The sequence below is a fragment of the Schistocerca nitens genome, chromosome 5 (genome assembly GCF_023898315.1).
Source record: "Schistocerca nitens isolate TAMUIC-IGC-003100 chromosome 5, iqSchNite1.1, whole genome shotgun sequence".
Taxonomy (NCBI): Eukaryota; Metazoa; Arthropoda; class Insecta; order Orthoptera; family Acrididae; genus Schistocerca; species Schistocerca nitens.
The window spans coordinates 304,063,891-304,091,438 of record NC_064618.1 but is presented as its reverse complement, the minus strand read 5'-3'; the positions used below and the strand labels follow the sequence as shown (position 1 = coordinate 304,091,438).

Here is a 27,548-nt window from a genome sequence, read left to right as displayed (position 1 = left end):
GCCCCATTGATATAAGTCGATGCCCATTGGCAGCTAATGTCTTTAATTCGTTTGTGTGTGTTCTGCGTGTCAGCACCGGCGACTGCCGTACCAGATGCGGACGCCGGTTCCGCCTCGCCGCCTCTGACAACGCATGCCGCTGCCCGCTGCCGCCTGCCGCCCTGGCTGGTTGCTCTGGAGGGAACCGGCCTTAATGGAGAAGCGCAGGCGCCGCGACGCACAACCGCCGACGCCATTTGCATATTAATGAGTGTGCAGATTGCGGCCGGCGCTGCCTTTCCGCGATGACTGCGTCCAGTGGCGCTCGTGTGAAAACTCACAGTCCGGCTATTAGCGTTCCCATCGTGTTTTTGTGAAACATTCACAGTCGCGCTGTGGCTTTGCTTCGTCAACGTTCCGTCTTTCCGTCTGCCTCATATCTCTTCCCGCCTGCATACGTGGAAGCAGCGTACTGTGTTACTCATTTTCTCAGCAGGAAATCTATTTTCAATGGTCCCATTTCTTGCATGCTTTTTTGATGGAGCATTCAGTCAAAACTTTCAGAGATTTGCGATTAGGAACCTTTACAGTTTCTAAATAAGTACAAACTAGATGTCCGTTTCTTCAAAGCCTCATATCTCGAAAGCTTCTTCGCGGATTGCTTTAAATTTTTACTACGTTGCATTCTAAAACTCAAGTGTTTTTACTGGGACGCTGTCTGGTATATACACTACTGGCCATTAAAATTGCTACTCCACGAAGATGACGTGCTACAGACGCGAACTTTAACCGAGAGGAAGAAGATGCTGTGATATGCAAATGATTAGCTCTTCAGACCATTCACACAAGGTTGGCGCCGGTGGCGACACCTACAACGTGCTGACATGAGGAAAGTTTCCAACAGATTTCTCATACACAAACAGCAGTTGACCGGCGTTGCCTGGTGAAACGTTGTTGTGACGCCTCGTGTAAGGAAGAGAAATGCGTCCCATCACGTTTCCGACTTTGATAAAGGTCGGATTGTAGCCTATAGCGATTGCGGTTTATCGTATCGCGACATTGGTGTTCGCGTTGGTCGAGACCCGATGACTGTTAGCAGAATATGGAATCAGTGGGTTCAGGAGGTTAATATGGAACGCCGTGCTGTATCCCAACGGTCTCGAATAACTAGCAGTCGAGATGACAGGCATCTTATCCGCATGGCTGTAACGGATCGTACAGCCACGTCTCAAGCAACAGATGGGGACGTCTGCAAGACAACAATCATCTGCACGAACAGTTCGACGACGTTTGCAGCAGCATGGACTATCAGCTCGGAGACCATGGTGCGGTTACCCTTGACGCTGTATCACAGACAGGAGCGCCTGCGATAGTATACTAAACGACGAACCTGGGTGCACGAATGGGAAAACGTCATTTTTTCGGATGAATCCAGGTTCTGTTAACAGCATCATGATGGTCGCATCCGTGTTTGTCGACATCGCGGTGTATGCACATTGGAAGCGTGTATTCGTCATCGCCATACTGACGTATCACCCGGCGTGATGGTATGGGGTGCCATTGGTTACACATCTCTGTCACCTCTTGTTCCCATTGACGGCACTTTGAACAGTGGACGTTCCATTTCAGATGTGTTACGACCCGTGGCTCTACCCTTCATTCGATCCCTGCGAAACCCTGCATTTCAGCAGGATAATGCACGACCGCATGTTGCAGGTCCTGTGCGGGCCTTTCTGGATACAGAAAATGTTCGAATGCTGCCCTGGCCAGCACATTCTCCAGATCTCTCATCAATTGAAAACGTCTGGTCAATGGTGGCCGAGCAACTGGCTCGTCACAGTACGCCAGTCACTACTCTTGATGAACTGTGGTATCGTGTTGAAGCTGCATGGGCAGCTGTACCTATACATGCCATCCAAGCTGTGTTTGACTCAATGCCCAGGCGTATCAAGACCGTTATTACGGCCAGAGGTGGTTGTACTGGGTACTGATTTCTCAGGATCTATGCACCCAAATTGCGTGAAAATGTAATCACATGTTAGTTCTAGTATAATATATTTGTCCAATGAATACCCGTTCATCATCTGCATTTCTTCTTGGTGTAGCAATTTTAATGGCCAGTACTGTATGTAATATAAAAACGTTGGTTTGTTCAAAATCGTTAGTGTCCGAACGTCCTTAACCGGTTCCTCTGAAATTTTGACAGAACGTTCAGTTCTGATAACAGCTTTACAGAGGATGGGAAGTGAAAGAAGCGTGATTAAGCAACCCCAAGTATTAATGTTATTTGTCGTTTGATTACATTTATTCAAATAATAACAAATAACATTAAACACATAATGATCAGACTCCCCCTTAACAAACAACAATTAAAGGGCAAATATTTGGAAAATGTATAGCAGAGATATATACGGAATAAAGAACAGTAGCATTTCACATAAGAAAATGGTAAAAATGAGGCCTCGGGTGTAGTCCCACATTCAGACTGCACTCGACCAAGTTATGTTCCTAATCGCAGAAACTGCTGCAGTTTATAGTGGAATCAGTAGTTTCATGAAAGGCCGTAAGCTATTTCATAGTAACATTAACAGTTCCTTATACAAAGAAAAGAAGCGAATATACAGTTAAAGCAAAATATTCCCCCTCCCTCTTTCCTGTAACTTTTTTTTTTTAAGTAAGTAACACCAAAGTGCCTCTAGTGCATACGAGGTGAAAGCAGTACATTGGCAGCTCAGGCTAAAGCCAGTTAAAAGAAACACTTTTAAATAAACTATGGATCCCTATTGCTTGAGAGAAACCTGGTACATACACTTACTTACTCTAATAAGTAAGACGTTGTGAGGGAAAGGTTACAATTTTCAATAAGAATACCGGGCGCAAAATACATAACAGAACTTGAACTGAAGTTGTTCGTTCCAACAGACGGCGTGAAGTACTGGGCTTAGGCCGGTCGTCCGTGGCACGACACAAATCAACAAACAACAAGGAGGCGCGTAAAGGTACGTTTACACTGGGATACATGTATCGCGACATGTATGAGCGACATGTCAAGGTACGTTTACACTGGGATACATGTATCGCGACATGTATGAGCGACATGTCAATTTGACATGTCGCGATACATCACCTCATAAAAAAATTCACGGAACTTGTATGCGGACCCTCGAGCTCATACATGTCACGTATACATTTTGTATATCGCTTTTTGGCCATATACGCGACATGTATGAGCGACATTTTAAGAACTCGCGCATGCGCAGTACTATCATTTCCTGTCGTCTTGTCGCCTGCCGCTTATTTTGACGATTAGCGCATGCGTAGTACCAGGCTATTTGGCGGCTGTTTGAGTTTTGGAGGTGCCGACTGTCGTTTGTTGTGTAGTTATTTGTGTATTGTGTCGTGTGTTGTGCCCGCGTGTAATACTTTAAAATTTGCCATGACTTCTTGGTCAAAACAAAATACACTGCATTTTATAGAGGCAGTGCGCAGGCCTCCCTGTATATGGGATGTGAAACTAGGAGACTATAAGAACACTCAGAAAAGGTACGACGAGTGGGAGGAAATTGCCAAGGCATTTAACGTGTCAAGGAAGGAATGTGAGCCGGCCGCGGTGGTCTCGCGGTTCTAGGCGCGCAGTCCGGAACCGTGGGACTGCTACGGTCGCAGGTTCGAATCCTGCCTCGGGCATGGATGTGTGTGATGTCCTTAGGTTAGTTAGGTTTAAGTAGTTCTAAGTTCTAGGGGACTGATAACCACAGCAGTTGAGTCCCATAGTGCTCAGAGCCATTTGAACCAAGGAATGTGAGGACAAGTGGCATAATTTAAAAAGCCAATATAGTCGCGAGTTATCGGAAAGGAAGAGCAGCAAAGGAACTGGAAGTGCTACAAGCAATGTGTACCACACTTCATGGTATGCTTTTGAAAGTATGCAGTTCATAACAGACAATTACAAACCACTCTCTCATAGGAGCACACATGAAGTAGTACCAGTAAGTAAATTTGTTACATTATTTTATTAATCATATATTTGGCAACATTTTTTCGTGCTAATGCTTTACATAATGTGAATATTTACAATTTCACTGAAAAACATGATTCTCCATACTGATATGGTGTGAAGTCCTGAATACTGCAGAAGAATAGAGCTTATTACTTTATGTCATCATTTAACAATGATGTGGAACTTATTTTCCATACTGCCATGGGATGGAGCCCTGAATACTGCAGAAGTATTCAGCATATTCTCTTCTGTTGTCATTCAGCAATGAAGTTCTTCGGCCAGTTCTGGGCAGTGGCTCCAGCACAGTAGGGGTGTCCCTCCAGGACCCAGGTATTACGTTGCCATCATCTCCCTCTCCGTCGTATGTTCCTGCTGGACGATAACTTTGAGATTTTCTGTTTTGAAGAAAATTATGTAAATAAACACAGGCTAGTGCCACCACTGTAGCCTTTTCCGGACTGAGAAGCATTTGCTTCCTCAGCACTCTGTAAATAGCACTTATAATCCCAAATACATTTTCTATTACTATTCTTGCCCTGCATGCTCTATAGTTAAAAATACGTTGCCAACTATTTTTTTCATGCAGACCTGGAAATGGTTTCACAATATTTTCCTCTAGGCCAAAGGCTTCGTCAGCGACGAAAACATATGGAACAGGCTTGCTCCTACCAGGAAGAGGAGTTGATGGTGGTATATTTAGAGTTTTGGTTTCTAACATTTTGTAAAATGTGGTGTCTTTAAGGACACCACCATCTGAAATCCTCCCCAGCGTGCCAACATCAGCGTAAATTATTCTATAATTAGCATCAGCAATTGCTAGCAAAACAATGCTGAAGCGCTCTTTATAATTAAAATAAACTGTTCCACTGTTGGGTGGTGCCACAATGTCAATGTGCCTCCCATCTATAGCTCCCAAACACCTGGGGAAATTCCATTTTTCTTCATATTCTTTGGCAATTTTCAGCCATTCCTCTGCAGTAGCAGGAAGCTGGAAAGAAAATTGTTACTCTTTTAATTTAATTTACGCATGGACACTCAAAAAAATTCTAAATATATTAAGATACTTTGATTATAATGTATGTATAACATATAGCTCACTTTGCCTTAGAAATGTGTTATGTATTTTAAAGGTCATGGAAGCCCCAGCCACAGAAGGAGATGGTGAAGGAGAAGGAGAAGGAAGCATTAGTTTCCCTTTCGATGTCACAGAAATGGAGTAGGTGACATTTGCCACGCCCCCAGAAGACATTGTGGAAGTGGAAACCACTCCAGTCATCTCTGTGCCTCCACATGAAAGTGGATGTGCAACCGTGTCACCCTGTACCACTCCGAGTGGAAGTGGTAGATCAAGTGCACTGAAGAGAGCCAGGAGAGACCTGGATGAAGACCGAGAAGGTCTTTTACAGACCTTAAGAAAAGTTGGCGACAATTTAGCAGGCAGAAAAAGGGACCAGTTTACCCACTTGGGTGACTTGGTCGCCAATAAGCTCAGATTTCTTTATGAAAATGGCCATACTAGAATTATGGCAAGACTTGAGAACGGAATATACAGATGTTTGCAGGAGGCAAACGATGAACTAATAGATGCAAATGCATCATAATTTATGTATTCTTTAAAAACATGTATTAATGTTGAAATATGCATGTAATGTGCTGTCAAGTACTACTTAATAAAACTAAATACAAATTAATGTTGTTGGATATCTTTACTGTGAAGAAAGTGTCCTCAGAAATTGTGATACTGTATTACTGTGAAGCATGTCAGTCGATCCAAAGAACTAAAAGCTAACCCATTTCAGCAAAATTTGAGAAATTTATGCTGCAAAATGTATGTGCCGTTAAAATTTTAGTTCCTATTCCAGCATCCTCACGTGGTTATGTTGGCAACATCAACGGCGCGGTAGAAAATTTGTGCTGCTGTTCCTGGTTGACAGTTACTTGTATGTACCCTCGTCCTCTCGTTAAAAAAATTGCCCTCGTAAAACGAAGATTTCATGACAAAACATTTGCATTGTCGCGCGATTGCTAATGCCAACGTCTCACACACGATTGTCGGCATTAGCATCCGTTGTCAACATTATCACGCGAGGCCGCCGGAATAATAGTAAAAAACTGATATACGTGCCAGATGCATGAAAAAATTATATAATGTATTACATACATTATATAATGTATTACATACATTATATAATGTATTATATATATATATATATATATATATATATATATATATATATATATAAACTTTTACCTTCACTTCTTGGGATAAAACTTGCACAATGGCCTCGCAAACACGAAGAATAATGTTGCATATGGCACTTTTTGATATTCTATGCAGATACATTAACGTCGAAAAGGAATCCCCAGTGGCCAAAAAACGGAGTGTTACTGCCAACTGATCCTCTGGTGGAATCGCTTCCCGAAAGGTTGTGTTGGTTTTGGACACAAGAGGAGCAACAAGAGATAGCAAACCGCGGAAATCCTCCATACTCATCCTAACACAATTTCTAAAATATGCGCCATCCTCTAGCGTTAATTCCTGAACGAGCATTGCGTAAGCTCCGTGAGTAGCGCGTTTGCGAAGAAACTCTCTCTGCCACCACCTACGCTTCCTCCGCCTTTTCTTCCTATCATCTTCCAAAAGAGCAAGTGTACCAGCACATAAAAATGTGAAATATTCCAAATCGTCGTCGGAAGCCATCGCACAGTGATACAAATCAGTGTAAACGCACGCTCATACATGTATGAAATTGATACTTGTCAACTCATACAAGTCGCGATACATGTCGCAAAGTCGCATATACATGTATCTCATACATGTGCCGATACAAATCGCAGTGTAAACGCACCTTTTGATCAACAAGTGCCTGCGCCGTTGAGGTGTACAGAAATCCGCCGCAAGCTGAGGCAAGTTAGTGCTGCTAACAAAAGGCACTAAATTAGTGAGGGCCAAATAAGCGTTTTAAGAATTATAAATGAATCCCTTACAAGAACATACCAAAGAGTAGCAACTTACCTTTAACTCTCGTAACAAAGATCCCTACTCAAGAAAGAGCACGAGAATTAAAGGGCAGCCTCAAGCTTTAATCAACTTGCTACTCAGTTATAATCAGAGGCTCAGCGAACAAATACAGCCGATAACTTTCATGCCACCGAGCCGTATGTTGGCGTGTAGAAAGAAAGAACTTACCACTACAGAACTGGAACTAAACAGATTTTAACGCCTATTAGACGCTTATGCAACATATTAAGCAAGGAATCTATAACACAATTTGCATGTGTGTTAGACATACAAGGTTTAAATCCACTCCCCCATAAATAAATAAATAAAAAGCCAACTGCTAAAATAACCAGCAGCAAAAAAAAGCCAGTAAATTTAATTGACTTTAGACTCAGGTGTACATATGGCTAATTAAACATTTCAGTTCAATCAGAATTTCAAGGAACCAGCCATAAGAAAACTCAGACACCGTTACAGCAAAAAATTATTTAACGAATCCTAAAGGGCTAAACTTCAATTAACAATAATCTTATGAAGAAACAGGACAACCTTCACAGAATCCACCAGTACAACAAAAGCATAAATAACAATAGTTGCATAACTGCCTTCGGCCACTGCAACTGAACTCAAGCGGCCCAATTTCACTTGCAATAAATAACGCAGAATACCACAATTATAGAGGAACTAAAAGGCACAAATATACAGTTAATAAAAAGTACCAATAAATAAAAGGAAGGAGCTCAATCAGTAATCACATTAAAATCAGCCCTTTAGGAAGCCAGCGAGATCAGGCAAAGCCAGAAGCTCTCGTATTACGACCACTGTGGTTGAAGGGTGCAAAAGGCGAAGGCAAGTTGAATTTTGTCCGGGCAGCATTAAATACTCAGCCGCGCACAGCAGTCAGTCACCTGATTCACAAATCAACGGACATAAAGACTAATGGAATTCATGTAACCGGACTCCTTCCCCCCAAACATTGCAGCAGGCAACAAACGCTAAGGCCGTGACCAAAACGAACACTGGAGAAATATAGCTTCCGCTGGTAGTGAAGGCGCTGTTCGTCCTGTTTCGCCATACCCAGCTGTTAACTTATCTTTATCGTACCGGCTCCCTCCGATCTTCGCCACCGCCGCCGCTGCCGCCTCCTCGATGCACCGCCAGAGATGTTGCTTCTCACACAGGCACGTGTAACGCACTAGACACACACAACTACGGAAGGCAGGGAAGAATCGATAAGAAGTCGTCGCCTCGGCTTAAAATGTAATAAACATTTTGACGGATACATACATGGTGGTCCATTTATCGCGACCGGGCCAAATATATCACGAAATAAGCGGCAAACGAAAAAACTACAATGAACGAAATTTGTCTAGCTTGAAGGGGGAAAGCAGATGGCGCTATGGTTGGCCCGCTAGATGGTGCTGCCATCGGTCAAATGAATATCAAATGCGCTTTTTAAACAGGAACCCCCATTTTTTATTACATATTCGTGTAGTACGTAAAGAAATATGAATGTTTTAGTTGGACCACTTTTTTCGCTTTGTGATAGATGGCGCTGTAATAGACACAAACGTATAAGTACGTGGTATCACGTAACATTCCGACAAACGACATACTATTGGAGTCTTTCTCGATATAGAGAAGGCTTACGATAAAGTATGGCGACGCAACTTGATCGTCAAGCTCCGACGTACCACTCCCCTACCAGACTGCTATTTAAAACTTCTTGACAATTTTCTTCAGGATCGCAGATTATATGTTCGCATAGATGACAAGAATTCAACAACACGGCCTGTCCTTGAAGGACTTCCACAAGGATCGGTCATCTCTCCACTGCTGTTTAATTTATATATTAACGACCTCCCGACGGTGCCACATGTTACTGCCAGTTTCTATGCCGACGACACAGCGCTCGTGACTGCAGGCACCAGAATGGACCACCTCGTCACACGGATGCAGCGCTAACTAGATTCAGTGGACCACTGGACCCACATGAACGAAATAACGGTCAATGCAGAAAAAACCAAAGTTATTGTCTTCACACGTCGGAGACCCATCGTCAATGACCGCCTGCGGATATCAGACCAGCCACTCCCCTGGGCATCAACTGTAAAATACCTGGGAGTGCATCTCGACGCCAAACTGTTGTATAGTCATCACATTATGGAGAAGAAGACGTCTGGCCTCAAAATGCTGGGAGCTCTCCTCCCTTTTCTGAAGAGCTCATACCTCAGCCAACGCACGAAACTCCAGTTGTACCATGCCACAGTCGAACCATCTATTTTGTATGGATCGACCTCTTGGGGTACTACGTGTGCCACTAACTACAAGAAGTTACAGGTTGTACAAAGCAGATGCCTACGATGGATCACAGGAGCCCAATAGTGGATCCGAAATCATGACATTCATCGAGCCTTAAGCGAATCTTACCTCTCAGACAAGGTCAAGGAGAAGGCACGAACCTTATTTCGGAAGTTGGACATGATACGTGACAGTACACCACAACTCACCACAGTAGGTGCGGTAGAACCCTTACGCAACAACAAATATAAAGTACCGAAGGCGATAGTATTTGAGCCTCCGTAAATGATATCCCTACGTAATTCTCCATAATTTAAGGACATATCGTCCTTTAGCACTTCTACACACATGTTTTCAAACACACACCAAAAGCAGCGAGTTAAAGGACCCTTCTGTGTGCCCAAACTACAGCTGAAAGAAGAATAAATAAATAAAGAGAAAATTTTTACCCCTTCCATTCCCTACAGAAGTAAAAATCAACGAAGTTGATCAGACTTCAGCACCACCACAAACAAACAAAAAACAAAAAAAACAAAAAAAACCATTCCGACAGTGCGGACGGTATTTGCTTCGTGATACATTACCCGTGTTAAAATGGACCGTTTACCAATTGCGGAAAAGGTCGCTGTCGTCTTGATGTATGGCTATTGTGATCAAAATGCCCAACGGACGTGTGCTATGTATGCTGCTCGGTATCCTGGACGACATCATCCAAGTGTCCGGACCGTTCGCCGGATAGTTAACGTTATTTAAGGAAACAGGAAGTGTTCCGCCACATTTGAAACGTCAACCGCGACCTGCAACAAACGATGATGCCCAAGTAGGTGTTTTAGCTGCTGTCGCGGCTAATCCGCACATCAGTAGCGAAGAAATTGCGCGAGAATTGGGAATCTCAAAAACGTCGGTGTTGAGAAAGTCACATCAACATCGATTGCACCCGTACCATATTTCTATGCACCAGGAATTGCATGGCGACGTCTTTGAACGTCGTGTGCAGTTCTGCCACTGGGCACAAGAGAAATTACAGGACCATGACAGATTTTTTGCACGCGTTCTATTTAGCGACGAAGGGTCATTCACCAACGGCGGTAACGTAAACCCGCATAATATGCAATACTAGGCAACAGAAAATCCACGATGGCTGCGACAAGTGGAACATCAGCGACCTTGGCGGGTTAATGTATGGTGTGGCATTATGGGAGGAAGGATAATTGGCCCCCATTTCATAGATGACAATCTAAATGGTGCAATGTATGCAGATTTCTTACGTAACGTTCTACCGATGTTACTACAGGATGTTTCACTGCATGACAGAATGGCGATGTACTTCCAACATGATGGATGTCCGGTACATAGCTCGCGTGTGGTTGAAGCGGTATTGAATAGCATATTTCATGACAGGTGGACTGGTCGTCGAAGCACCATACCATGGCCCGCACCTTCACCGGATCTGACGTCACGGAATTCTTTCTGCGGGGAAAGTTGCAGGATATTTGCTATCCTGATCCACCAACAACGCCTGACAACATGCGTCAGCGCATTGTCAATGCATGTGCGAACATTATGGAAGGCGAACTACTCGCTGTTGAGAGGAATGTTACAGGTATTGCCAAATGCATTGAGGTCAACGGACATCATTTTGAGCATTTATTGCATTAATGTGGTATTACAGGTAATCACGCTGTAACAGCATGCGTTCTCAGGAATGATAAGTTCACAAAGGTGCATGTATCACATTGGAACCTACATTCTGTATTTTAATTTAAAAAACCTACCTGTTACCAACTGTTCGTTTAAAATTGTGAGCCGTATGTTTGTGATTATTACAGGGCCATCTATCACAAAGGGAAAAAAGTGGTCCAACTAAAACATTCATATTTCTTTACTTACTACACGAATATGTAATAAAAAATGGGGGTTCGTATTTTAAAAAAAGCAGTGGATATCTCTTTGACCTATGGCAGCGCCATCTAGCGGGCTAACCATAGCGCGATCTGGGTTCCCCCTTCAACAAGACAAGTATCGTTCTTTGTAGTTTTTTCGTTTGACGCTTATTTTGTGAGATATTTGTCCCGGTCACGATCAATAGACCACCTTACAGACACACACACACACACACACACACACACACACAAAAAAAAACCAAATCGCTCTGAGCACTATGGGACTTAACATCTGAGGTCATAAGTCCCCTAGAACTTAGAACTACTTAAACCTAACGAACCTAAGGACATCACACACATCCATACCCGAGGCAGGATTCGAACCTGCGACCGTAGCGGTCTCGCGATTCCGGACTATATATATATATATATATATATATATATATATATATATATATATATATATATCGGGGGGGGGGGGGGGGTGAAGAGCCCAAGAAACTTTAGACCTGCCTCACATCGTGTAGGGCCCCTGCGAGCACGCAGAAGTGCCGCAACACGACGAGGCATGGATTCGTCTAATGTCTGGAATAGTGATGGATGGGACGGACACCATGAATCCTACAAGGCTGTCCATAATTCCGTAAGAGTACGAAGGGGATGGGGGTGATCTCTTCTGATCAGCATGTGGCAAGGCATCGCAGATATCCTCAGTAATGTTCATGTCTGTGGCGTCTGGTGGCAGACGGAACTGTTTACACTTCGAAGACAGTTCCTGAAACCACCCTGTATAAATTCTGGACATGTGGTGTGTCAAATTGTCCTGCTGGAATTACCCAAGTCGTCGGAATGCCCAATGGACATGAATGGATGCAGGTGATCACACAGGATACTTACGTAAGTGTGACCTATCAGAGCTGTGTCTAGACGTATCATGTGTCCCATATCACTGTAACTGAACACGCCCCACACCGTTACAGAACCATCTTGAACAGGCCCCTGTTTGCCCGCATCTCGTGGTCGTGCGGTAGCGTTCTCGCTTCCCACGCCCGGGTTCCCGGGTTCGATTCCCGGCGGGGTCAGGGATTTTCTCTGCCTCGTGATGGCTGGGTGTTGTGTGCTGTCCTTAGGTTAGTTATGTTTAAGTAGTTCTAAGTTCTAGGGGACTTATGACCACAGCAGTTGAGTTCCATAGTGCTCAGAGCCATTTGAACCAAGGCCCCTGTTGACATGCAGAGTCCATGGATTCATGAGGTTTTCTCCATACCCGTACACGTCCATCCGCTCGATTCAATCTGAAACGATACTCGTCCGACCAGCCAACATGTTTCTAGTCACCAACAGTCCAATGTCGGTGTTGACGGGGCCAGGAGAGGCGTAAAGCTTTGTGTCGTGCAGTCATCAAGGGTACATTAGTGGCTTTCGGCTCCGATATCCCATAGCGATGATATTTCGCATGCTGACGCTTTTTGATGGCCCAGCATTGAACTCTGCAGCAATTTGCGGAAGAGTTGCTCTTCTATCACACTGAACGATTCTCTACAGTCGTTGTTGGTCCCGTTCTTGCAGGATATTTTTCCGGCTGCAGCAATGTGGGAGTTTTGACGTTGTACAGGATTCCTGATAGGAAGCAAGGACGACATAAAAAGCCCATTGCCAAAGACCAAGCGTGGATTCGTTACCAAGAGAAATCTGCTAGTATCAGATAGAAGCCTTAATCTGAGAAGTACATTTCTGAGAATGTATGTATAGAGCACAGCATTGTGCAGTTGCGAGTTATGGACTCTGTGCAACACTACGAGCCGTTTCGCCTACGGTCCATCTGCACAGTATTACATGTGCTGCCGAGGGGATGGCCTAGTGACAGGCGCTGACGCCTATAGCTTCGATGATCTGTAGCGTCCTTGGATGATTTCTCTGGACACGGGTTCCTATCCCCGATTTTTTCCTCGAGATACTCTCTACAACCCGTTGAATATTTTCCCAACATTTCTGGGACATCCTGTATAATCGATATCGTGGTGCTGGATGAAATTAACAATCCATGATCCAGGAAAACTGAAAAGGACCTCCGCATTGTCACAGAAAATGAGATACAGGGAAAGAAAAATTAATGAAGTTAATTCGTAAATTGAATTCCGTATTCAGAATTAAATTCCTAATATTTCTGAAGCAGAACTTCCGTAGAATGAATGTGCTGGTGGATTAAATCTAGGTCGGAGAGACGGGTATAAATCATCAAAAAGTAATGAGGTGCACGACAAGAAACAGAAAGTAACGTGTAAGAAATAACATGTGGATAAAAGAACTGTGTTTGATAATAGTCTGCGCTTGCGGATGTAACAGTGATTCTTTTGAGATTACTAGAGAAGCCACAGTGAATGCTGGAAACTGAATTGAGGAAGTTCTTTGCTGAATTCTTTGTTTTTATTTCTGTGCTCTGACTGGTTTGACGCCGCAATCCGCGAATTCTCCTCCTGTGAGTATCTCTTCATATCAGAGCTGCATTTGCACCCAACATCCTCAATTATTTGTTGGATAATCTTTTTCTTCCACTACAATTTTTACCATCTACAGCTCCCTTACGTACCTTGTAAGTTATTTCTGGACGTATTAATACATGTCCTCTCATTTTCTCCATCCTCATGATCAATGTTCTCCATATGTTCCTCCAATCGCCGATTATATAGAGAAACTGTTCATTTCTTATCAATCCATTTTGTTTTTAACATCCTTCTGCAGCACCGCATCTCAAACGCATCGATCCAATTGTTTCGCGGTTTTCCCACAGTTACTGGTTCACTTGCATACAACGCTGTGCTCCAAACGAGCATTCTCAGGAACTTTTTACGCAGATTAAAGGCTTGTTATAAGAAATGACTTACAGGCTGGCATCAGGACATGCTAGGGTCTATACAGAGATGACAAACGTCATGGGATAGCGATATGCACATATACAGATGGCGGTAGGATGGTGTACACACAGTATAAAAGGGCAGTGTGTTGACGGAGCTGTCAGTTGTTCAAATGGCTCTGAGCACTATGGGACTCAACATCTTAGGTCATAAGTCCCCTAGAACTTAGAACTACTTAAACCTAACTAACCTAAGGACATCACACACACCCATGCCCGAGGCAGGATTCGAACCTGCGACCGTAGCAGTCCCGCGGTTCCGGACTGCAGCGCCAGAACCGCTAGACCACCGCGGCCGGCTGTCAGTTGTTCCCAGGTGATTCATGTGAAACGGTTCCCGACATGATTATGGCTGCACGACGGGAATTAACATACTCTGAACGCGGAATTTAATTGGAACTAAGACACGTGGGACTTTCTGTTTCGGAAATATTTCCAGAATTCGACCTTCCTGGATCCACGGTGCCAAGAGTGTGCTGAGTACATCGAATTTCAGGCATTAGCTCTCACCGCGGACAATGCAGCGGCCGACGGCTTTCACTTAACGACCGAGAGCAATGTCGTGTGCTTAGAGCCGTCAGTGCTAACAGACAAGCAAAACTGCGTTAAATAAAGACCGAAATCAATGTGGAACGTGCCATAAACGTATCCGTTAGGACAGTGTGGCTAAATTTGGTGTTAATGAGCTATCGAAGCACACGACCGAAGCGAGTGCGTTTGCTAACAGCGCGACATCGCCTGCAGCGCCTCTCCTGTGCTCGTGGCAATATCGGTTGGACTCTAAACGAATGGAAAACCGTAGCCCGCTCAGATAAAACCCGATTTCGATAGGTAAGAGCTGGTGGTAGGATTCGATGTGGCGCAGACTCCACGCAGCCACGGACCCGGGCTGTCGACAAAGCACTGTGCAAGCTGGTGGTGGCTCCATAATGGTGTCGGCGGTGTTCACATGGAATGAACTGGGTCCTCCGGGCCAAGTGAACTGATCATTGACTGGAAATGGGAATGTTCAGCTACTCGGAGATCATTTGCAGCCATTCGTGGACTTCGTGGTCCCAAACAATGACGGAAATTTTGTGGATGCCCATGGGCCACGTCAACAGGTCAGAATTGTTCTGGACAATTCGACCGAATGATCTCGAGTGATCTGGCCACCCAGATCGCCCGACAGAATCCCATCGAACGTTTATGGGACGTAATCGATAGGTCAGTTCGTGCAAAAATCCTGCAACGACAACATTTTCGCAATTATGGATGGCTCCATAAGCAACACAGATCAGGATTTCTGCATGGTACTTCCAATGACTTGTTGAGTCCATGCCATGTCGACTAGCTCCACTATGCCGGGCAAAAGGAGAGGTCCAACACCATGTTCGGAGGTATCCCATGACATTTGTCACCCCCACGTACTTCAGTGCGTACATTCCAACACTTTAATCTTTCGAGATGAATTGAAGACGCCAGTATTAGCAGTGAACGAAAAATGGATGGCGAAAATTGCGAAGAGATGTATAATTCGTTTTATGTTCTGCCTTTCCTTCCAGGGTGAGATCTTATAAAATTGCTATGGATTAGATGATGAACTGTTTCCGTTGTTGAAGGGAGACTAGTTTTCAAGAAAATTCACCAGTCTCGAATGTCGCAACGCTGGTGAGTTCCAGACATAAGCATTTAATTAATTTCAGGTAAAGATTGTTAGATACCATGCCTCTGCACAAACGACACATGCCATGAATGACTGCTATGTAATGGTGATACGCTCTTTGCTCATTTCCAAGCAATCTTTCTGTGTTAGACGATACATAAGACCCTGTCTACGATATATAACGTGCAAACATCGTGCATTCGAGGATAAACAGAATCACACTACACGTTAACTCTTGTGATTTCAGCTATAGAGCACAATCAGCTCGCCAAATGCTGTTCACAAGTATTCTCCGTACCTCCACGCTTGCGTCACAACAATACACTCGATAGTATTCCACGAATCATCGGGTAACAAGATGTGTTTCACCGCACCGCAATTCTTCGGCCTTGTTCCATTCACCGCAGGTGTCAAGGTCTTCCTTTGCTTGTGGAGGGCCGCACGTTCATTGAGGACGGATTTACAAACAGTCATGATGCTACGTTGTAGTGACGGTATTTTGATGAGTGTAGCAATGCATTTTCGCAGTGTAAAATCGAAGGCGTGTGGAACACATGAAGGGCCTGCTAGACGCTAGAGTTTCGTCTGTTGGTGTTGCGCGTCGTCATCATTTTGAAACCAAAATTTGTTATCAGGTAGTTGTAAGTGAAGTCCAAAAATTTCCGGTACTGGTTTAGACTGTGACAGGTGAATAATTATCACAATTGGGCAATACAATACATCAGTATTAGAGTAAGTTATCTGAAGGTACAAGAAGTTCAGGGGAATCCTTAGAAAAGATGGATGAAATGTTTGTGAAGTTGAAACAGACGTAGCAGAGTAATCTCGACATGGTCTGACGATATCGTGCAAACCAAAATCCAAAGTACTCTGGACATGGTTTGACGATAAAGTGCAAGTAAATATTGGAAATAAAGTTAAAAGAAGCGTTTAAAGTGGCGTCATATAATCATGATAATTATAGACTGTCTGGGAGAATTCTGTCACCAAGAAGAACACAGGAACGTGTTACGCACGTTCATATCAACAGGAAGAGAATGCGCAACAGACGTGTCTGGGAACGGGTGACAGAAAGATAAAACGTCGCACACTTCTCTTGCCGATAACTCAGGATATCCGGCACGGTACCAGACAGGAAGATATCAGCCGTTATCGACTAGTAATCTGGTAGCTGTTGTTATTTTGCTCTGTGTCGTTCACGGGAACATTACTGCAATGTTTAGATCTTGGCAACAGAGACGAAGAACTGCGACGGATTGTAGTTACCAAACTCTAGCCCATAAATAAAGACCACATGCCTCACGCTGAAATTTTAGAAACGCGATAAAAAATCTCTTTCACCGGTAAGCATGAAAATTCTGCGAAAAAACGTCGAACCGCGCGACCGCTACCGTCGCAGGTTCGAATCCTGTTTTGAGCATGGGTGTGTGTGATGTTCTTAGGTTAGTTAGGTTTAAGTAGTTCTAAGTTCTAGGGGACTGATGACCTCAGAAGTTAAGTGCCATACTGCTCAGAGCCATTTGAACCATTTTTGAAAACAGACGCGAGTAACGTTTAAAATCCCTCTCTTATTCACGCTTCGCTACATTTCTTCTTATCTTGTGCCAGTCTCTTCATCATTTCATATCCTCTACACTCGATGTGGTCAATAATCTGTATCAAATAAAGAATTTTTCATTCTCCGAGATTCGGAGGCCGAAAATTTTTATAGTTCCTTACGTACATAGGAAAACGTCATTATATGACTTGAAATACGATATTTCTTCTGAGTGTGGAGAAGTTTCTGCGGATAGCAGAGCCGTAATGAAAGACCAAAGTGGTGTCTACTGCCAGACATTCGTCACAAACAACGCGCTGTAATTGGGTTCTTGCGGAAAAAAGAAACCATGATAAACATCCATATACGACTGTGTGCCGTATATGATAATGTTGATGTAGACAGGAGGGCTGTTACATTATGGAAAAGAGAGCTACAGCGTCAGGAAGCGCAGAAACGGATCTCCGTGATCGGTCAGGATCGGGACGATCTGCCATAGTTCCCAAAGCACCCGACGCATGTTGGAACAAAATCCCGAAAAATTGGATATAGTTTTCAAACTCTTAAACATGGCTGCGAAACAGCAACTGTGTAAATCTGAAGAAGTTAAAAAACCAGTCAACCAATTGCAAATAAAGGTTTATTAGCCCTTGACCTAGGTTGTAAGAATATCTTCTTCAGAAGTGGTGGGGTTTGTTACATCGCATGACGGTACATTAGATTAGAGGAAGCCGAGCGGCTCTTGTCATAAACAAAATGGACAAAACAAGAATTATCACAAGCCATGGCTTTAGATAGTAGCCAGATTACATATATCGTATTTCAGAATGATTGCTCACCAGTAATGTACCATCATGTGATGTAACAAGGCCCACCACTACTGAAGAAGGTATTTTTACAAATATCTAAAACTAGGCCAAGGGCTAATAAACCTTAATTTGCAACTGGTTGGCTGATTTTTCAACCTCTTTGAACATAAAATTAAAAAAAAATTAAGAGTTAAGAAGTTTCGTTTAATAGGTTGGTTAGAGTAAATCTGAAACTAAAAAGCTCGTGGGATAGCTCCTAAAATCGTGACGGACCTCCTTTCGTCCGGCGTAGTACACAAATCGACATGAGATCGACTCAACAGTCGTTGGAAATCCCATGCATAATTATTGAGTCCTGACGCCTTTATAAACGTGCGTAATTGTAAAGGAATTGCCGATGAAACATTTTGTGCACGAATTCACCCATCGATTATGTTCCATAAGTGTTCGATGGGGCAGAATTTTCTTCCAACAAATTGCGAAACAATTGTGGTCCGGCGACATGGCGCATTGTCTGCCATAAAAATTCCATCGTTGTTTGAGAACATGAAATGTATGAAAGGCTGAAAATGGTCTTCAAGCTGCAGGACATAATCAGGACCCAGTCCCTTCCATGTAAATACAGCCCACATCATTATGGAGCCACCACCAGCTTGCACAGTGCCTTGTTGACAACCTGAGTCCATGGCTCTGTAGGATCTGCGCCAGACTCGAACGCTGCCATCAGCCCTTACCAACTGAAATCTGGACTCACCTGACCAGGCCACCGTTTCCCAGTAGTTTAGAGTCCAACTGATATGGTGACGAGCCCAGGAGATGTGCTGCAGGGAATGTCGTGCTGTTACCAAAGGCACCCATATCGGTCGAATGCTGCCATAGCTCATTAACACCAAATTTCATAGCACGGTCCTATCGAAAACGTTCGTCGCACATACCCCACTGATTTCCGCGGCTATATCGAGCATTGTTGGTTGTCTGTGAAGACTGACAACTCTCCCGAAACGCAGCTGCCCTCGGTCGTTAAGTGAAGGCCGTGGGCCACTGCGTCGTCCCTGGCGAAGTAATGCCTGAAATTTGGTATTCTCGGCACACTCTTGACCCTCTGGATATAGGAATACTGAATTCCCTAACGATTTCCGAAATGGTATGTCCCATGCGTGTAGTTTCAACTACCAAAGTCTGTTACACCCGCCGTGCGACCATTGTCACCTCGGAAACATTTTCGCATGAATCACCTAAGTGCAGATGCCAGTTCTGCCGATGCACTGCCCTTTTATACCTTGTGTACACGTTTCTGTCGCCGTCTGTAATACGTGCATATCGTTACGCCATAACTTTTTTCACCTCAGTGTACTAAACCCTGGTCTTAGAATCGGCCAGTTGTTTCTTCCGAAGGTTGAATTTTAATGGTTCAAATGGCTCTGAGCACTATGGGACTTAACTTCTCAGGTCATCAGTCCCCTAGAACTTAGAACTACTGAAACCTAACTAACCTAAGGACATCACACACACATCCATGCCCGAGGTAAGATTCGAACCTGCGACCGTAGCGGTCGCGCGGTTCCAGACTGTAGCGCCTAGAACCGCTCGGCCACTCCGGCCGGCTTGAATTTTAAGTCCAACTTGAAATTGATTCAGTGAGATGAGACCGATTTGGGATGTACTTAATTACGAACACTTGTTTCACTATTTAATCTTTAATTAACAATTGGTTTTTGTTAATTAACTTCTTACTAAAACGCAATCAAAAAATTGTAAAACGCGGGGGGAAATGAGAGACAAGTTTCAGATTCTAATGCATTCCACTTTCTTTTTCATTCGTTCCTAAAGTGTGTAGTATTATCTTCGTGAATCAGCCTTAAAATCCAGCTATTCGTCCAAAATCCGACTATGAGCCATTTTTAAACAATAGTTGCAAAATGTCGTTATGTACACAGAGAAAATAAAATTGGTACCTACTACAGAGGATTACGAGGCATCAGATGATGACGCAAATGTCGATGAGGAAGTAGATGAAGAAGGAAATGAAGAGGAACAAGTAGATTTATATATATTTCGCAATAAAGGTAGTAATGGGGGCAGTTTTGTAATAAACTTTACCATTAAAAATTACAAATGATCACCGAAAACATTTTTTGTCCACTTCATTAATTTTTCCCACATTCTGGATCCGCCATTTTGAATTTTTTGGTTTTAATATAAATATTGTTTCCAATAGGGTCATAACACAATTATACCAATTTTTTGCCATATTGGAGCAGATTTTGAAATTTTGGCCAGGTTTTCAGGACTCTGGCACGCTGTGTGACGTGATGAATCGAGCGGACGCCATTTTTCATTAGGCCTTAAGGATTCTCTACATGGAATACACTTTGAAGATGTTGAGAGTGCAATTCGTGCAGTGAAAACATGTCACAGGATAACAGCTTTTACCTACAGGGAATACATGCTCTTACACAACACTGGCGTAAGGCCATAGAACTCGGTGGAGACTATGTAAAAAAAACAGTATTTGAAAAGAAATGTTCACTTTTATTGCCTCCGTATACAGCAAGGTTCCCGTAAACGGCATAGAGTAGAATGACAACAGCAACAACGATATTAGTCGAGAGTAACGATATCCTTCTGCCTGGTGCTGTACCGAATATACTGACTTATCGGCAAGAGAGATCGCAGACGCTTAAAAAGAAATATGTTCTGAGAAAAAAATGGTGGGTCATATATATTTTAATAACCCTCGTACACCTACATTTATATGCTGCGAATCAGTGAAAGAACGTTATAAATGGCTCATTTCATTCCACGATATTAAGGTTTTTTATCGTTAATGTGGGAACAAAGACTCCTTGTACATCTCTGTGCGAGCCGCTATGTTTGCAATTTTATCTACACGATGTTGATATACTGGAGTTAAGTAATAGTAATAGTTTCTGCACGGAAAACATTTATTGAGGGTTCCTAAGCAGGATCTCAGGAGTTTCGATTGTCTGTCACTTTCTAAAATTTCTGTTACAATCTCTCGCCAATCAGAAAATTCTGTTACCATTCGCACCGCCATTCTTTGTATGCGTTCGATGTCTCTTTTCAGTTCGCCCTGATACAGGTCCCATAGACTTCATCAATATTTAAATATGAACCGTTAGCAGTCTCTTTTGTAAATAATCTTCAGTTTCTGGTATCCTAACAATAAATCATAACTGGCCACTTATTTTAGTTACAATAGGAACTAAATGGTCGTTCTACTTCATCTCTTTAATTGTTCTTTTTCTCAAATATTTGTACGACATGACTCGATAATCTAGTCCAACGAGTCCAAACTTTTGTATTTCCTAAAGTGTACAACTCTGCATTGCTCTATTTTAAGGACTAGTTGTCAACCACTGTAGCAGGTTATTACATCGTCGAGTCTAGTTGGACATTACAGCAATTTTTACCTGATGTAATTTCCTCATAAATAATATCGTGGACTGAAAAAAGGAGGAATCTGCAGCTAATATTATCAGGACAGCGTGCTGCATAAGACCTGTTAGGAAATTTTTCGGTAGTCTAGAAACACCGAATCGACTTACTTTCCACTGTCGATGGTCCTCAAGATGTCACGTGAGAGGAGACCAAGTTGAGTTTCAAATTATCATTTCCGTAATTGTGAGTCTCATACAGAATTTTACTTTGTTCCAAGTAGTGTTGAAACTAATTTAGGATTAGTAATGGAAATTTACTCTGTCGTAGAACAAGGGAGCATTAGCCACTCGTCACCACATACAAGATTTGTGTAACATTGCTTATAATTTAGCCACTGCCCACACAATCCCATTGGAAGCATCAACTTTGAGTACTTCTGATTGTATTTACTAAATGGGAGTTACCTAAACTTGGGAGAATTCCTATGAAATTGGGTTGACAAATTTAAATCTAGTTTACTATTATCAAAGCATTTTTTTCAAAAAAAATGGTTCAAATGGCTCTGAGCACTATGGGACTCAACTGCTGAGGTCATTAGTCCCCTAGAACTTAGAACTAGTTAAACCTAACTAACCTAAGGACATCACAAACATCCATGCCCGAGGCAGGATTCGAACCTGCGACCGTAGCGGTCTTGCGGTTCCAGACTGCAGCGCCTTTAACCGCACGGCCACTTCGGCCGGCGCATTTTTTTTTTTCAGTTTTTAAAATCACCAACATGAATATTTATTGCAAATTTATTCCTAAAAACACTGAAAAACTAATATGAAGACCAAAATTAAACACGGTAGGACTTTGACTGAAACTATCAGCTGAGAAAATAAGAGTTCATCTGGCAAGCTCACATTTTCTAATTAACAAAAGTAGTTTTGATACTATAAACTCTGTACTCAAGAAACAATAATGAATAAGTTAAGCATGAGCTGCTCAGAATATTGACTCTGAAATGTGGGTAACATCTCATGCTATCTGAGATTCTGCAAAGGTGACACATTTTCAAACTACATATTTTTGTCATCGCTTAATATACTCATCAGGGATGTAAACATCAGAAAAAAATTTTTGTGTTCGTTAAAAGCATCTTCCCGTGGCAGATATCGTAGATTTATAGATGATTAAGTTTCACAGTCAGCAGCTTTTGTTTTAATCTCTGTTGGTCCATCACGGCCAGAGGCAATCTGCTGGTAAGTACTTTTTAGTGACAATAAACTTCACCAACAGCCATATACTTTACGATATTTTGCTATCTTCTGACCCTGTAAGCTTTTATCCAAATAGAAGAACTTACCGTATAGCGCCATACATCCAGTGTTTTTTGGCGCTATACGATATGTTCGTTTATTCGAATAAAAGCGTATGCGGCCTGAAGATGGCAAAATGAAATGCCGAAACTGGTTGCTTTCAAAATAAAATAAAATATCGTAAAGTATACGGCTCTTGGTGAAGTTTACTGACATTGAAAAGTTTTTGTTTTAGTCTGGGTAGCTTACTCTTCCCTGGTTATGTTGCTTACTGTGCAACTATACACCGTCCATCATAACGTACTACAAATAATGGCTTGCTTCTTGAGTAAATATTCATAATAAAAATTCGCAGCTGTTTTGAGGCTGGTGTTTGTGACGGTACTGTACCTTACCAAGTTACACCGCTTATATAAGATGATTAACTAACTGGGTCGATACTGGATTTTGTTTTGCAAGTTATTTCAGATCTGACGTCACTGTATGCTATCTGTGGTACGCATTTAGACGGACTTCATTTCTTAGTTTTTATCTGATCTTTCTGTGATTCTGTGACTCTGTCCTTTCATTGACTTATTGTAGAAAGGTGGTCGTTTCTCTACATACATAATTATCATTTCGAGTTTGCGATCTAGGTTACCTATTTCACCTACCAACAATGCCACTTGAACGCATTCCACAACGGCGTAGTCATCACTGTCATCATTATTAACAACAATGACATTCTTTTGATTACGACGGAAAGAGGCCAAAACGTATATGTACCTTCAGGCGTCGCCGGCCGGAGTGGCCGCGCGGTTAAAGGCGCTACAGCCTGGAACCGCACGACCGCTACGGTCGCAGGTTCGAATCCTGCCTCGGGCATGGATGTGTGTGATGTCCTTAGGTTAGTTAGGTTTAAGTAGTTCTAAGTTCTAGGGGACTTATGACCACAGCAGTTGAGTCCCATAGTGCTCAGAGCCATTTGAACCATTTGAACCTTCAGGCGTCGTTTTACTGTATCGACCCATTCGACTGTTTCAATTTTAGCTTCTTCATCGAGTTTCATAGAACTGCACAACCTATGTAGTTAATAAGATTGGCTCAGCTATTTTAACAAACCTACAAAATTTTAGCCTGCTGTTTTTAGCATCCAAATGAATGTTGGCATACTTTTCAATTTCTTTTCTCGTTCTTTAGCCTGTACCTTGGTTGTTCCGTGTAATATGGATCTAAATGTTGCCTGATTACTTTTTGTATTGTCTATTCCAATTCATTAAGATCTACCTTACTGTTCAAAATGAGTGATTCAGACGTATAAAGACATTCTAGTTTGATAACTGTGTCATAGAGTCTCAGTTTTGTGTATTTTGAGAAGCATTTTTTGTCATTTGAATATTTAGTAAGTCTTAAGTTTCCATTTTGTGGTAACGAGTGAGAAGGATTTCATGGTCGAGCAGCTGCTCATCAGCCTCGTATCATGCCGGTAAATGCCTCACTTGGTATAAGGAGCTTAAACATTGGACGACTATACAGTGGAAAGACGTGTGGAGTGACGAATCACGATACACAATGTGGCGATCCGATGGTAGGGTGTGGGCCTGGTGAATGCCCGCTGAACGTCATCTGCCAGCGTGTGTAGTTGCAACAGTAAAAATTCGGAGGCGGTGGTGTTATGATGTCGTCGTGTTTCTCATGGAGGGGTTTACACCCATTGTTGTTTCGCGTGGCCCTATCACAGCACAGGCCTACATTGATGTTTTAAGCACTCCTTGCTTCCCACTGTTGAAGAACGATTCGGGGTTGGCGACTGCGTCTTTCAGCACGATCGAGCACAAGTCCATAATACACGGCCAGTGGCGGAGTGGTTACACGACAATAACATTCCTGTAATGGACTGGCCTGCATAGAGTCCTGACCTGAATCCTATAGAACACCTTTGGGATGTTTTGGAACGCCGACTTCGTGCCAAGTCTCACCGATCGACATCGATACCTCTTCTCAGTGCAGCACTCCGTGAAGAATGTGTTGCCATTCCCTAAGAAACCTCCCAGTACCTGATTGAACGTATGCCTGCGAGAGTGGAAGATCAAGGCTAAGGGTAGCCCAAAACCATATCGAATTCCAGCATTACCGATGGAGGGCGTCACGAAATTGTAAGTCTTTTCAGCCAGGTGTCCGGATACATTTGATCACATACTGTTTGAATCGGTTCTCATTGTGCGTCTCCATTGGGCCGGCTGGTCGAACTGTGGAATATCCACATTTGTGGGACACTGGGATGTGACAGTGGCCAAACCACGTCTGACCACCAGAAGGGAGGTTCGCCGAATTGTGTACCAAACACATCGTAACCGCGGCTGCAATCCAATAATAATTAATAGATTCGCGCCATTCGTCGGCGACTAGAGAATTAGAATCCCAAGTGTAGGCTGCGCTTAACACCAAAACACGAATGGCTGCATCCGAAGTGGTGCTGTGACGGAGTGTCTTGAACTGCTGACGAATGACTTCCCGTAACGTTCAGCAACGAACCCCAGTTCTACAGTATCCCGGATCACCATCGTTGGCGAGTATGGAGGCTCCGTGTGAAGAGGTCCGTTTCCTACAAATCGGTGTTATTCCTGGTGTCATGGTCTGGTGAGTAATCGGGTATGACTTCAGGTCGTGGCTGGTAGTGACGGACATCCGGCTTGCTCGTGTATTACGTGTCATGCGACAGTATTTAACGCCAATTTGCAACACGACAGTTCTTGAAACCCAAGCACGATTCAGGACCAGTCAAAGCTTTACTTCTGCCACTACCTCTTCACCTACCTTTTAAACTTCACAGAAGCTCTCTTGCGAAACTTGCAAGACTAGCATTTCTGGAATAAAGAATACTGCGCAGACATGGCTTAGCCATAGCTTGCGATAAATGCGATTGCAGGCTTTCTCGGAGTATTCCAGTGATTTCTAGGGCGATGAGCCAGTGGTGGCGTCGTCTTGTTGCAACGTTTCGGTGAGTTTCGTACCCATCATCCTCAAGCGAGGTGAGCCGAGTGGTGGCGTCGTCTTTTCGCAACGTTTCGGTGCGTTTCTTACCCATCATCCTCAAGTGAGGTGAGCCGAGTGGTGGCGTCGTCTTTTCGCAACGTTTCGGTGAGTTTCGTACCCATCATCCTCAAGCGAGGTGAGCCGAGTGGTGGCGTCGTCTTTTCGCAACGTTTCGGTGAGTTTCGTACCCATCATCCTCAAGCGAGGTGAGCCGAGTGGTGGCGTCGTCTTTTCGCAACGTTTCGGTGAGTTTCGTACCCATCATCCTCAAGCGAGGTGAGCCGAGTGGTGGCGTCGTCTTTTCGCAACGTTTCGGTGAGTTTCGTACCCATCATCCTCAAGCGAGGTGAGCCGAGTGGTGTCGTCGTCTTTTCGCAACGTTTCGGTGAGTTTCGTACCCACCATCTCCAAGACGACGCCACCACTCGGCTGGTCACCCGAGAAGAGTTCATCGGCGTGAGAGATATTTTCAGAATGAAATTTACAGTCTGCAACGGAATCTGCACAGATATGAAACTTCGTGGTAAATTAAAACTTCCAGTAGTGCTAATGTTTATCTGAAAAGATTCTGTGAAGTTTGGGAGGTAGGAGACGAGTCACTGGCGGAAGGGAAGATGTGAGGACGGGTCGTGAGTCGTGATTGGGTAGTTCAGTCGGTATAGCCCCTGGTCGCGGTAGGCTAGGTCCGGCACACAGATGTAATCTGACAGGATGTATCTGATCAGCACACATTCCGCTGCAGAGTGAAAGTATCATTCAGGACAATGCTTGTTCGCAGATGGTGCGTATCTATGAACTGTTATGGTACTCCCACAGCCAGCAAGATCCCCAGACTGTCCCCAACGGAGTGTTTGGTATCAGCTCGAATGTCAGTATGACCCAATACCACTAGTCAAGATATCAAGAACCAGCTACACCAGTGAAGGGCCAGAGTATAGAACGGTTTTATGATACTCTTCCAAACCTAGTCAGTCGATACATCTAGGTCCAGGAGTTGCTTCGGCCTGGGGCCTGGACTGCCAAGTTCTCTGAAATTTGACTCGATTTTTTAGACAAAATAATTGTGTGGAGATAACAGCGATTAATTTACTTATAATCAATTATTTAAAATGACAGTCACAATCGAATTATTTATTTTGCCGCCAACCGGTTTCAACCGGCGATGGGGTTATCTTCAGGGCAGTTTACACCATTTGGTCGCTCGCTGGAGTCGTCATCCTGCCTGTGCACGGTTGATAAATACCAATGGTGTAAATTGCCCTGAAGATGACCCCATCACGGTTTGAAACCGGTTGGCGGCAAAATAAATAATGCGATTGTGTCTGTCATTTTGAATAATTGAGGAGTCGATTTTGTAATCAGTGAAATATCATCACTTACCCTCATAACCTGTGAAGTTTCGTTTCTTTCTTTTCTCCCTTTCTGAGTGCTTCACTTTTTGGTCAAGCAGTGCATCTGTAGATCCAGAGTGACGTGAAATGCGGGCGCCGAAATGCATTGTCTGGCGGGGAGAAAGGCAGTGCGCTGCCGCAAGGCCGTTCTGTGCCGCGGCGCGCCGTACTGTGCCGGACGTCGAACGGCGTCCAGCGGCGCGCAAGGCCGCCCCGTCTCTAATAATAGACGCGTCCGCCTGCGTGGGCGGCGCGCGCGGCAGCTGCGCTGGCGGAACCGCGGCGGCGGCGGCGGCGGCGGCGAGACGCCACGCGGAAGACGGCGCCGCAGGAATGTCGCCGCAAGGTCGCGCGGGCCCCAGCCGACGGC

At 43.7% G+C, this 27,548-nt stretch overlaps 1 protein-coding gene across 1 annotated transcript; it reads right to left on the bottom strand.

The window, feature by feature from the left end:
• Positions 1-4,145: 4,145 nt before the first annotated feature.
• Positions 4,146-27,322, bottom strand: LOC126260024 (putative nuclease HARBI1). The gene is made up of 2 exons (XM_049957189.1): positions 27,168-27,322; positions 4,146-4,967 (listed from the first exon to the last, which is right to left on the bottom strand). The coding sequence occupies exons 1-2, from the start codon at positions 27,171-27,173 to the stop codon at positions 4,164-4,166; spliced, it is 810 nt and encodes a 269-aa protein (XP_049813146.1). The 5' UTR covers positions 27,174-27,322; the 3' UTR covers positions 4,146-4,163.
• Between the last annotated feature and the right edge of the window lie 226 nt (positions 27,323-27,548).